Source organism: Puma concolor, chromosome D3 (genome assembly GCF_028749965.1).
Source record: "Puma concolor isolate L17-30 chromosome D3, mPumCon1.1.hap2, whole genome shotgun sequence".
NCBI classification, from domain to species: Eukaryota; Metazoa; Chordata; class Mammalia; order Carnivora; family Felidae; genus Puma; species Puma concolor.
Genome location: NC_141678.1, coordinates 10,069,476 through 10,082,300, shown reverse-complemented (window position 1 = coordinate 10,082,300; position 12,825 = coordinate 10,069,476). Strand labels below are relative to the sequence as shown.

General features: G+C 42.7%; 1 protein-coding gene across 6 annotated transcripts in view; it reads left to right on the top strand.

Moving 5' to 3' along the window:
• HECTD4 (HECT domain E3 ubiquitin protein ligase 4) overlaps positions 1–12,825 on the top strand; it is a 190,841-nt gene that overhangs the window by 131,370 nt on the left and 46,646 nt on the right. For all 6 annotated transcript variants that reach the window (XM_086681734.1, XM_086681732.1, XM_086681733.1 and 3 more), the window contains 7 exons: positions 338–419; positions 2,087–2,289; positions 2,943–3,078; positions 3,901–4,083; positions 4,571–4,735; positions 5,131–5,300; positions 6,213–6,328. In XM_086681734.1, the coding sequence (XP_086537860.1) occupies positions 338–419; positions 2,087–2,289; positions 2,943–3,078; positions 3,901–4,083; positions 4,571–4,735; positions 5,131–5,300; positions 6,213–6,328 (1,055 nt within the window). The remainder of the gene's footprint in view (positions 1–337; positions 420–2,086; positions 2,290–2,942; positions 3,079–3,900; positions 4,084–4,570; positions 4,736–5,130; positions 5,301–6,212; positions 6,329–12,825) is intronic.

Below are 12,825 nucleotides of genomic sequence, written 5' to 3'. Positions count from 1 at the left end.
GGTCCTGCTAGATGCGGAAATCACCAAGAAGCATTCTTGGGCTTTGCAGGATTTTAGAGTGCAAATTTGGTGAAGGAATGTTCGGAGAGGCAGAGGAAGCTGAGTTATCAGAAACATCCAGTCATTCACACCAAGGCATCCAATTCATGCTGCAGTTAAAGTCCCCTCACTTTGGGATTTAGATCACTTCCCGAGTGCCTCCCAGGCCTTCTTGGGATCATAGGTTCAGAGTCTCGAGTTTGTTCAGCTCCGACCAGCACTAGGTTGCCCCACGGGCATGCAGTGCCACCTTGACCTTGCCCGTAAGATGGCCCCCTCTCTCTGCCTTCCCTTCTAGTAGCTCCGAAGGACGGCCCTTCCGACTTGGCACTGGCGCCAACATGGAGAAAGTTGTGAAAATGGATCGAGACATGACGAAGGTAAACCCGATACGGAAATATTTGCCCTGACAAGACCCACGATTGAAGGGCACTTACCATGCTTTCGGTTTTCAAGAGACACTTAAAAAAAAAAAAAAAAAAATTTCAAGTTACCACAAGGAGGCAGGGTGAGAAATCGAAGTTACTGGCTTAACTGAAGCTGTTTCCAAGAGAACTAGTTAGAATCAATTTGTCATTAATGTTAAAATATAAAAGAGACCTCTTGGTTTTGACCTAGAAGTTTTTTCTTAGTTCTGTTAAGAAAGTTGTGCAGCCTATGGGCACCTGGGTGGCTCAGTTGCCTAAGTGTCTGACTTCAGCTCAGGTCATGATCTCACAGTCTGTGGGTTTGAGCCCGCGTTAGACCCTTGCTGACAGTTCAGAGCCTAGAGCCTGCTTTGGATTCTGTGTCTCCCTATCTCTACACCTCCCCCACTTGCCCTCTGTCTCTCTCTGTCAAAAATAAACATTAAAAAAAAAGTTTTGCAGCCTAAAACTGCAGGACACCTGGGTGGCTTAGTCAGTTGACCGTCCAACTCTTGATTTTGGCTCTTGATTTTGGCTTGGGTCATGATACCACAATCATGGGATCGAGCCCTGCATTGGGCTCCATGCTGAGTGTGGAGCCTGCTTACAATTCTGTCTCTCCCTCTGCCCCTCTCACCCGTTGCACACATGCTCTCTCTCACTCTAAGAGTAAGAAATAAAAAATGAAGTTTTGTAGCCTAATAATACTTTAAAAGGGATCACATGTGAAAGGTTAGAAGAGTAATAGATAAGAAATAAAGACGCATAGCTCATAAAAAATAGAAAAATATGCCCACATTTACAAATTACACAACAAAGGATTAAAAATAGTAATCTATCCTTTTTCATCTGTCACACGAAGTTAAGATTGAGAATACCCGTTGCGGTCAAGATGAGAGTAAATAGTCCTTCTCAAGTATCTCGATACAACCATGTTCTTCATGTTCTGTTGATAAGAAAACAAAGTAGAATCTGTATACCCCTAAATACGGGATTGATTAAACAATTGTTATGTGTCAATTATACCTCAGGTTTTTTTTTAATTTAAAAATTTAAATTATATGCATACAACGAAATACCATACAACTATATAAAGAGCTGGGTAGATCTGTATATACTGATATCAAAACACATGATATTTTTATTAACTGATAAAAATAAATAGAAAACTGTGTGAAGTAAGATCCATGATTATGTATGCCAAAATTTGCATGGAAATAGGGGCACCTGGCTGGCTCAGTTGGTTAAGTGTCCGACTTCAGCTCAGGTCATGATCTCATGGTTCGTGGGTTCGAGTCCCACGTTGGACTCTGTGCTGACCGCTCAGGGCCTGGAGCCTGCTTCGGATTCTGTGTCTCCCTCTCTCTCTGCCCCTCCACCACTCATGCTCTGTCTCTCCTCTCTCAAAAACGGATAAATATTAAAAAAAAAAAAAAAAAACTGCATGGAAAGAAATCTAGAGGACTAACAATTGTGTGACTGGGTGAGGACATGGGATGTTTATGGGAAATTAACTTTCTACACATAGTATTTTGACATGTGAATTTTTAGAAATGAGCCTGGGTTGCCTTGGTAACTGGGAAGCAGGCTTTAACAGGTAAGGAAGCTGAGTGTGGTGACTGTCTCAAACCTCCCTCCAGGGCGGCTGCTGTGAAGTGATTACAGAAGAGGCCGCAGCCGCTCTTCGGAAGGCAACCAAGTGGGCACAGTCTGGCCTCATCGTCAGCGTTGGGCCACCTGTAGAGTCCATCAACCCAGAGACTGTGAGCGGACTGTCCACAGGCGACAAGAAGAAAACCGCCCAGACCTCCATTTGCCGAGAGAGGAACTCGGAGCTCGCAAGGTAGTCTTTCCCTGTCCACGTTTTTTTCAGAGCTACTTTGTAATGGACTTGTGGTTTGGGTTTTTATCGTCTGTCATCCCCTCGACCTGCCAGAAAACGAGGACTGAGGGCTTAAAATACCCAGCCGAGGTTGTGGCGGGTGAATAGGGTGGCACTGCTGGCCAAGTGGGCAGCTTTAGCCAGAGGGTTGTATTTCTGAGAAAGGCCGCCACCAGGAACACCAGCTATGGCTTTTCTGAGCATTAGTAAACTCGGGTCTTACTGCCTCTGTTTCTTCCAAACGATACTTCCCACCAGCCCAACTGTATACAATAACCTCTAAGGAGTAGAGAGGAGTGAGTGTTGCCTCCAACAAGTCTGCAAGGTGTGCTCTTCTTTCAAGCCAGGAATTAGGCGTCTTCCCTCAATCCTGATGGTTTACGCGGTTCAAGGTTGAGGTGTGTTGTTTCAGAGGATTCTTCAGCTACTGGAAGGAATATGAATGAAGTGATTTTTCTTTTCCTGATGATAATTTAGCATCTCTTTTTCTCAATGAATGCACTTTTTCCTGTATGATTAGAAAATTTTTCCATCTGATGATAACCCTAAAAGCCCCCCCATCTGCATTCTTAACCATCCCTGGGCATTGACCCTTTCCCTCCTGACGCTTGCAGGACTGACCCCGTCCGACCCTTCATCAGCGGGCACGTGGCAAACAGCATGGCCGCAGAGGTGATTGCCTTGCTTCATAGCTTGCTGATGGCACCCGAGTCAAATGCTGCTCAGATATGGACCACAACAGCAGAAAAGGTTAGCACGGTGTCACTCCCTCATCGAGGAAGCAAGGAGGAAGTTTGTGTTCTGTTTCAGCATTTGAATCCTGCCTAGCAAGGGTCATATTCTAGTAAAGAGAGATTTCCCAAATTGGCCAGATAGACTGGTTAGCTGTTCTCCCACCCCCACCAACACCACATATTTGCTTTGGTTTAGTGGTTTCACCTCTGTTAATCTATGTCCCCTGTCGCTGCCAGTTCTAATTTTGCAGAAGACCGGACTGTATTCTCAGGGAAAGAACGGAACTCCTTGTTTCTCTTTGCTTGTGTTTGATTGGTACTGACACTAGGAAATCACACAGCCTTGGTTTATTGGATTTGTTACGTGTATTTACTAAGTCCTGAGGAGGTCCCTGTGATTTATACCCCCAGACTGCTCTATCAGTAATTCATCACTACAAACAGAAGTCTAGTTTCCTAAAATCTGGGGATCTGTAATCAATTCCCATTTTCCCACTGTCATTTTTCAAGTGAGTGCCTTATAGCACGTCCTCAAAGAAAGTGGGTATTGAGATGTAGGCAGTATGCTGTGATGGTTTTCCATCAGGTTAAGATTTTGCTTTCGTTCTGTTAACACAGTGTTTGTCCCATATGCTGAGGTTGTGTGTGTGCAGTCCTAATTCTATAAGGCAGATACGGCATCAGTCAATGGTCATACCTCGTAGTTACTTCATCCCTCCCATAACCGAAGTTCCTTCGGGACACGGGAGCCAGGCACTGTTACAGACACTTCATCACTCTTAGTGTCAAAAATGACTAAAGCTTTAACTACTACTACATGGCTGCTTTTTCAATGTAGGTTCTGTCTCGTGCGCTGATGTACATTCCACAGTTGGGGAAATACGCAGAGAGCATTCTGGAAAACGGCAGCAGCAGTGGCAGGAAACTCGCCAAACTTCAGAGAATCGCCCGCCAGGCTGTCGCTGCACTGTGTGCTCTCGGAGGATTCAAAGAGACCATCAAGATAGGGTCTGAGGTTCAGGTAACCAGCCAGCGTTTCCCAAGTCACTGCTCTCCCCAAGTCACTGCATCCATTGATTAATTGATCATCTGTAAGATGGCATCATCCACCCGAATGGACAAAGATCCTTGTTCTTTTGAGCTAAACAAGGAATCTGAGAAACTCACGAATTCTAATCCACACTGTGCTACAGATTACTTAAATGTTAGTACAGTATTATATAATGTTAACTATAATACTTGTGTCCTATGGTGTCACTAATATTTTAGAGTTGGGAGTTTGAGAGTCTGTCATCTTGTGATGACCTTGACACAGATTTTAGGGCCTCTATTATTTTAACTCCCATTCAGTGCATGGTACCTGCATTGTAATAAACATGCAGTAATTCCTGCATTCTTGTAATGCCAACTGACAACAGCTGCGAATTTGCTCCTCCCCACCTGTCACATGAGAGCGTTATGAACACCATCGTTGCTGGTCGGCAGTTCTAACCCATCGTTGTCTCTAGGTTTTAGGTAGAGGAATATCAGGAAGCATCGGAGTAGTGGCTTCTATCAATGAACAGGAAGGTATAGCTACAGTCAGATTCCCACCCATAGACTGTAGAAAGACTTCGCAAGCGTCAGACACATTGACTATTCCATTGTCTAGACTTTGTGTTCCAAGATCAGAGGTAAGGTGATTTTTAAATGCATTATCACATGTCACTGCAAATGGTAACCATACCGTAATGAGCAATATGCACATTCATAGGGCAGAGGCACAAATACCTGGTTATCTTAAATGCTACTTGGGATGTATATTTATGTATTGGGCATAATTATTTAATAGTAACATTTATGTGAAAATTTCACCTAGGTGACGAGATTCATCTCTTTGGTTAGGAATATTCCACAGTGTGTTATATTTTTAATTGTTTTGGTCTAGTTTGCTATTTTCTGTATGGTGATTTTATTTTTTTAACTGAAATTGTGAGAATTAACTCCAGATAATAATGCCCTCATTTCTTATAAACTAACTACTTGAATTTAACTTTCTGCCATGCCCCCCCCCCCCCACCACCATCAGGCACTGCCTCTTCATAAACTGTCCATTACTGAGAAGGTAGTACAGGCAGTCCAGTCCATGTTGCTTCCTCAGGAGGGAAGTCTCTCTATTCATACCTCACTTCCTGCAACAGGAGATGGGTCAGCTCCTGTGATGGCAGTCGTTCGGCTCCTGGCTGAAATAAGAACAAGGTGAGCACCCGGGCCACAGAGGCGGGGCGGGGGGACTCCACTCCCGGCTTAGTGGGTCCACAGGTGAAGTCCATGCCAACGTGAGAACGGAGACCGTTGTCTTGAGCTTTGTTGACTACCTTTTTGTCGCATTCCCCAATTTCTGCAAGTTCTGTTGCATTGTGTAATTTCTACACTTTGAAACACTTTAGCTGTTCCCCTAAGAAAATAAGTAAGCCATCAAGATGTGGTCTATGGAAAGTGTGCTTACGGCTCCACCGCTCTGCTTTGGTAAAAGTACTTTGTTCTGTCCCGGGAATCCTTCTGCCACTCTACCTTGTGTAAATGGGTTGGGCCGCATTAGCATACATCTGGTCTGTCGCTTTCCAAACCCATGATGAGAAAACTAGAACGCCCTCAACTGTTGGTGTCAGAAGGAAGAGTAGTGTTTTCTTGCGAATGCATTTATTTGGCACAAAACAACGTCAACAAGTTTCTCTTTTGGCGATGGGACTTCTTAGAAGGTTCTAAGTTGCATTTTGAAGTAGGTGACAGATCAGCATACAGATTTTCCAAGCGTTTGGGTCCCTCTCGTTCCCAGAACACTAATACTGCCCGAGGAGCACAGATGAGGAAGCATTGTTAAGAGATGATGCTGATTTCTCACGTGGCACTCTGTGTCTGCATTTAGGAGAGATGGCAACCGCTTTCCCCCTCTCTGCTTGTCGGCAGTGTCAGCAGTTACTGTGGGGCACAAGGAAAGTTAGACCACTCCAGCTCAGGGGAGCATGGAAAAAAAAAAGCAAGAGGAATGGGGAGTGTGAATCTTTTTGTAAATTACGGGACAGAATTGATTGAAATGCTTTTCACAGTTAACTTGTTAGAGAATGAACATTGATGACCTTGAAATATTGTAAATCTTTTAACATTAAGAGCATGCCTGGTCATGGCCCAGCTTTTAGAAGACAGCTTGTTTTGTGAAGAATTCATACAACAGTGTCCCGCAGCTGTCGAAGTGCTCAACCTAGTAGCCCAGGAGTGCAGTGCGGGTAAGTACCTGTGGCTTTCCTTTCCACCCGACTTTATTGAGTTTGTCAGTACATTTCCAATTTGATGATGGAATGCTAACATTTGTGTATACGTGCATGAACTTACACACGCGCAAACACACACATCAAACTGCTGAGCTCTGCAGACAGCACTTATCACAACTTTTATCTCAGATCTAGAAATGTAAACAGCTTTTACTACATGCAAAGTAGGAAATCAGCATTTAAAAAAAAAATTTTTTTATGTTTTTATTTTCTTTTTGAGAGCCAGAGAGTGCTAGCAGGGAAGGGGCAGAGAGAGAGGGGGACACAGAATCCAAAGCAGGCTCCAGACTCTGAGCTGTCGGCACAGAACCTGACACAGGGCTCAAACTCCCGGATGGTGAGATCGTGACCTGAGCCCAAGTCAGACGCTTAACCGACTGAGCCACCCAGGTGCCCTGGAAACCAGCATTTTTAAATTTAACTTGAGGACCATGTCAGTGTCCTCCATTAATTTCATTGCATTTGTTTCCTTGCTAGAACTATCTGTGAACCCATAAGGCTGCAGATACTTTCTGACCATTGTCACTGGCTACGTTTGAATTCAGTCAGGAGTTTGCACTAACATCCATCTGTTTGTGTGTGTGTGTGTGTGTGTGTGTGTGTGTTGAAAAGTTTAAACAAATGCAAAAATAGGTACACTAGTATAATGAACCCTCAAGTTCAACAGTTACAACTCATAGTCCTGTTTCATTTATGCTATACCCTCCTGGATTATATTTTTAGATATCCTTTTACTCTTAAATATTTTAGTATGTGTCTCTAAAATAGACCAACTTTTTTTTTTTTTAATGTTTATTTATTTTTGAGAGAGAGAGAGAGCAAGGATGAGTTGGGGATGAGCAGAGAGAGAGGGAGACACAGAATCGGAAGCAGGCTCCAGGCTCTGAGGTGTCAGCACAGAGCCTGACCTGGGGCTCGAACCCACGAACCATGAGATCATCACCTGATCCAAGTCAGACGCTTAACCGTTTGAGCCATCTAGTTGCCTCCCCACCCACCCCCCGACCCGCCACACAACTCTTTCTTTTTTTTTTTTTTTAAAGTTTATTTTGAGAGAGCAAGCAAGCACAAGTGGGGGAGAGTCAGAGAGCGAGAGAGAGAGAGAATCCCAAGCGGGCTTCACACTGTCATCATGCTAGCATGGAGCCTGTTGCGGGGCTCAGTCTCATGAACCTTGAGATCATCACCTGAGCCAAAACCAAGGTTCAGACGCTTAACCGACTGAGCCATCCAGGCACCCCTAAAAAATGACCCTTAAAAAAATAACCACAATACCATTATCACATCTGAAAAATTAACAGTAGTTATTTAATATTGGTATCTGGTCAGCATTCCAGTTTCTAATTTTCTCATAAAGTCATACTTGTTTCTGTATTTGTTTGCATCAGGATCCACATAAAATTCTTACATTGTAACTTCATTGCTGCTATGTCTTTGAATTTCCTTTCAAAATCTAGAGTCCCCTCATCATGTTCTTTTTTGCCTTGCAATTTATTTTTTTGAAAGGTTTCCCACATTCCGGATTCTGTGGATTGTATCTGTGTGGTGTCATTTAATGTGTCCTCTTGTCTTCACCGGTCTTGTAAATGGGTAGTTGGCCTGGGTGTTTTTAAGGGAAGATGTGTGGTTTGTCCCCAAGGGTATAATTGGACTCTGCATGAAATTGTTCCCAGTTAGATTAGCGTCCTCCAGTGCTCTAGAGCTGGCCTTTTCATGAACTGTAACTAATAAATGAGCACCTTTAACTTCCATAATGGCTTTGGTTTTATCCTTCATGTCTGTGAGTCATTTTTATTATCCGTATTATCTACTATTTCTCATTTCTCTGTTGCTTTTTCAGACACTCCCTAATCTCTTTACTGTCCTTACATTTTTGTTTTTTTTCACGTGGCACCAATTTCTGTGGGTTGGTCTCTGCTCTCTTTATTCTGTATGTGTTTTACTCTTCAAAGTTTCCTCCTTTTTTAAGGATAGTGCTGTGGAGCCAGTTAATAAACCTCAGAGAGACCCCGAGCATAAGAATAAGGACAGAAGGAAAGGGATTTGCTAGGCTTCTTAGGGGAAATTGCTTGTGACCAAATGTTTGCCCGTAACTTGGCTTTGTACTTGTGGTTGGGCCTTAGTTCCCTGCCTCTGCTTTTTAATATTCTAGCCTAGGTTGCATCGTAAGACATACATTAGTGATTTTTCAGCAAGCATATACTTGCTGAATAAATCAGTCACTTTTCTGTAGGACTCTCTGAGTATCCTTTTATACATTTTATAGAATAAGGGAGTTTTGATCTGTGAGATTAACTTCAGTACTTAATGTATAAGCTAAGAGTTGTCGTAATTTGGAGCAGTGGTCTCAAATGGTTTTAACAGTCACCCACCTAACCCATTTTCCCTAATGGAAAAGAACTCTGTTGTCACAAAGAGTTGGATAGAAATAGGTAGGAAGTACTTATTGCCACAAATAGACGACTGTGAGCTTATACACATCAATTTATATCCGAAAATGGTGTCTTATGTCAAATATAATTGTACTTAATAATTCATTTATTAGGTTACCAGAAAGAGCTCTGAGGTTTAAAGTACATATGAAAGTTTGCTGGCTTCTCAGTCCTTTACCCTTGAATAGTCAACAAACCTACCCTGCATCTGGGTTACTTTGGATTGTAGTTTAGATTACATCTGGGTTACAGTGGATTCTTCTAGCCCACAAGAGAGTCTTAGATTGTCCTTACAACAAATGCTGTTTAATAAATGATTCAAGATGGTGGGTAGAAGGGAAAGAATTCTTCAATTTTTATTTTTTAACGTATCAAGATTTTTTATTTTGTGTATGAAAATGTCATGTGAAATTTATACACACTATCTGAATCTTTCAAATGAAAAAAAAATTTTTTTCAATGAATTTCTTCCAGTATTTTACTTCATCTGGAATGAAGCAGAAGATTTGGCCATTGTCATGTTGACTTACCCCATCTCAATTTTATAGCTTCTCTAATCCAAGGAAAAGAATACCTAATTCCATTTGGTCTCAGCACTATGCTACAGAGCTTTTTCCCATGAAGAACTATTTCTATGAAGTTAACTGGATCCCTTGGTTGAAATAACATAGGAAACCTATTGATACTGAAGAAAAAGCATATAGAAACCCCTAAATTCCCACCTTTTATTCTTGCAGAAGCCAGAACTTCTCAGGTTCAGGTGTGTTTCCTTCTCCCTACCTTGTTAAATCTACACATTCCCTGAGCCAGAGGTTCCCCTCAGACTCTGAAACCTCATACGAATCCCTGGGAAGCAGGTTTAAAATGCTTTCCAAGCTCCACCCAAAAGTCAGAATCATCAGTTGAAGGTGACCCTGGGCAGTTGTGATGGGAGGGGCCCCCGACCTGCTCTAAGCTTTGCCTGACCCACCTTCAATTTTGTGGCTTCTGCTTGTGGGCATTCCCTCCCTTGCTATCCAGGCCTCTCAGCTCTTTCTCTTGGAGGGACCCCCAGCCTCATGAATACCCCACATTTAAAACCAGTCATTATTTCCTCTAGAGTCAGCTCTCCTTTCTGACTTCCCAGTTTTAGGTCTTACTCAGACTATTTTTGAGGCTCAGATAGGGAGTCAAATATGACAGAGCCCTCCTTCCTATCCTTCCATATCCAATCAGTTGCCATGTTCTATTCTTCCTTTGAAATGCTCCTGAGATTTAGCCCTTTCCTCCCCATTTCCATTACCAGCTTCACAAGCCAGGTGCTTTTTCTCTTGTGTTTAGACATGTGTGTTATTCTCCCAACTTTTGCTGCTTGCATCTTGCCTTTCCACGTCACACTTAGCTTCCTGAAGGCCTGCTTTGAGTGGCCCTCAAGAGCATGGAGCTGTCACCGAGAGGCTGGCTTTCCTGAGCATAGTTACCACTGTGAAGTTGTCATTTACAGATTGGAATGAGTTCACAGCCAGTTCTGGCTGTTACTTGTTACTCTGGCTGTAGTACAGTCAGTCTTGCCTTTCCTGAATATGAAGTGTAGAAACTTTTTATTCTCACAGTAGATAGCGTAAAAACTCCTCTCGTGTTAAGCCCATCTTATGGTAGATGTGCCTCACCCCCGCCAGGTAGTTGCCATTCTTCCCCCTAAGAATTGCTTTTCCCTTACCTGATAGGATTCTAGCCATCATCCTTGAAATATCTGCCCGACACTGGTTAGTGCTTTATTGTAAGGACCTTGTTGCCCACGCCACTCCCTGGATCATCTGGTATTTTGTATATAAATTTTCTTGGAATAAATTTTTAATTTGAACAATAATAATCAGAAAGTGTTTATCAAAGTTAGCTGGGCTCTTTATGACTAGTATACATATGTAACGGACTTCATGAATCTTGTAACTGAATGGTTTCCTCTTTGATTTGTCCCCTGGGAAGCATAGGCCTGAACGTGTGTCCCACTCCAGGTGTAAAGAAAGGACAGGGGCCACACACCCCATGGCCTGGCCTCGCTTCTTCCTCCACTTTAAATCTGTTTGGTCTTTGTCTCCTCTTTCCTGTTGCCTTCTAATCCATGTCATTGGGTCGCATTAGGTGCCAAGTGTCTGTCCGTGAGGTATAAGTCAATAAATTTCTCACCAATATCCTAAACAACCTCTGTGCTTTAACTTCCATTGGACTACTTTTTTTTAAGGGGGGAAGAGCGCAAGGGGGTGAGCGGCAGAAAGGGAGGGTGCGGGGACAGAGGATGGGAACCGGGCTCTGTGCTCACATGCTGACAGCAGTGAGCCTGATGTGGGACTCAAACTCACGAACAGTGAGATCATGACCTGAGCTAAAGTCAGACGCTTGACTGACTGAGCCACTCAGGTGCCCCTGGACTACTTTTTATTTCTCCTAGGACCTCTTTTTTTTTTTTTTTTTTAATGAGGTATAAATCACATACCATACGATTTACCATTTTGAAGTGTTAGTGTATTCACAGAGCTGTGTCTTCATCACTATCTATTTCCAGAACTTTTTCATCCTCCCACATACAAACTCTTTGCCAATGAAACAGTAACTCCCCTTTTCCCCTCCCCCGGCTCCTGATAATCTCTAATCTACCTTCTGTCTCTATGGATTTACATCTTCTGGGTATTTCACATCAGTGGGATCGTACAATATTTGTCATTTTTTGGTCCAATTTCCTTCACTTAGCATAATGTTTTCAGGGTTCATCCATGTTGTAGCAGATCTCAGAGGTTCATTGCTTTTTATGGCTGAATCCCATTCCATTATGCATAGACCTCATTGATGAATTTACGAATACTTGTGTTTGTACTTTTTGGCGATTATGAGTAATGCTGCTGTAAATACGTATATACAAGAATTTATGTGGATGTATGTTTTTAGTTCCCTTGGGCCTATATAGGGGTGGAATTGCTGGGTGATATAGTAATCCTGCATTTAACTTTTGAGGAACTGCTTTCTATTTTGAGGAATCGTTTTCCACAGTGGCTGTGCCATTTTCCTTTGCCAACAGCATCGTATGGGGGTCCTAATTACTCCACACCCTCACCAACTTTGGTGTTACCTGTCTTTTTGATTAGAGTTCGCCTAGTGGGTGTGGTCTGTTTGAATCCTTTGCCCATTTTAAGTGGGTTGTCATTTTGTTGTTAAGTTGTAAGAGTTCTTTACAATTTTAGCTCTGTTAGTTCCTGATCAGATATAATAACCTCAATCTTTTCTCCCATTCTGTGGGTTGTCTTTTCACTTCGTCGGTAGTGTCCTTTGAAACACACAAGTTTTTCATTTCAGTGAAGTCCACTTTATCTCATTTTTCTTTTGTTGCTTGTGCTTTTGGTGTCCTATCTCAGAAGCCGTGGCCTAATCCAAAGTTGAAGATTTACACCAATATTTTCTTCTAAGAGTTTTACAGTTTTAGCTGTAAGGTTTTTTCAGGTCTTTGATCCATTTTCGCGTTAATTTTTGTGTGTCGAACAAGGTACTCCTAAGACCTCTGACTCCTGACTCTCCACGACCATTTCCCATATTGCCAGACCACCTGGAATTTCCTTCCTTCTCTGCTTATTGAAACCCTGTCTTTTCTAAGACCGAACTTAATGCTGTCTTTATGAAGCCATCTTGGGTCCTGGAATGAAGTGATCACCCCCTCCTCCCTGCCTGTGTTTGTGCTTAGATCATATCACATACTGCGGCCTTGGACCGTGTTCGTTCTTGTATGTGTAAATGCATGCACACATCTCCTCTGTCCTCCCAGAATGGGAGCTTTGGTTCATGTATCTTTGTATTCTCCAGCATCAGCACTGTGCCTTGCCCATAGATGTTAAATAGATATTAGGTTTTTATTTTATTTTTTTTAAGTTTATTGATTTTGAGAGACCGTGCTAGTGGGGGAGGGAGAGTGAGAGAATCCCAAGCAGCCTCTGCACCATCAGTGCAGAGCCAGATGCAGGGCTTGAACTTGTGAACCGTGAGCTCGTGACCTGA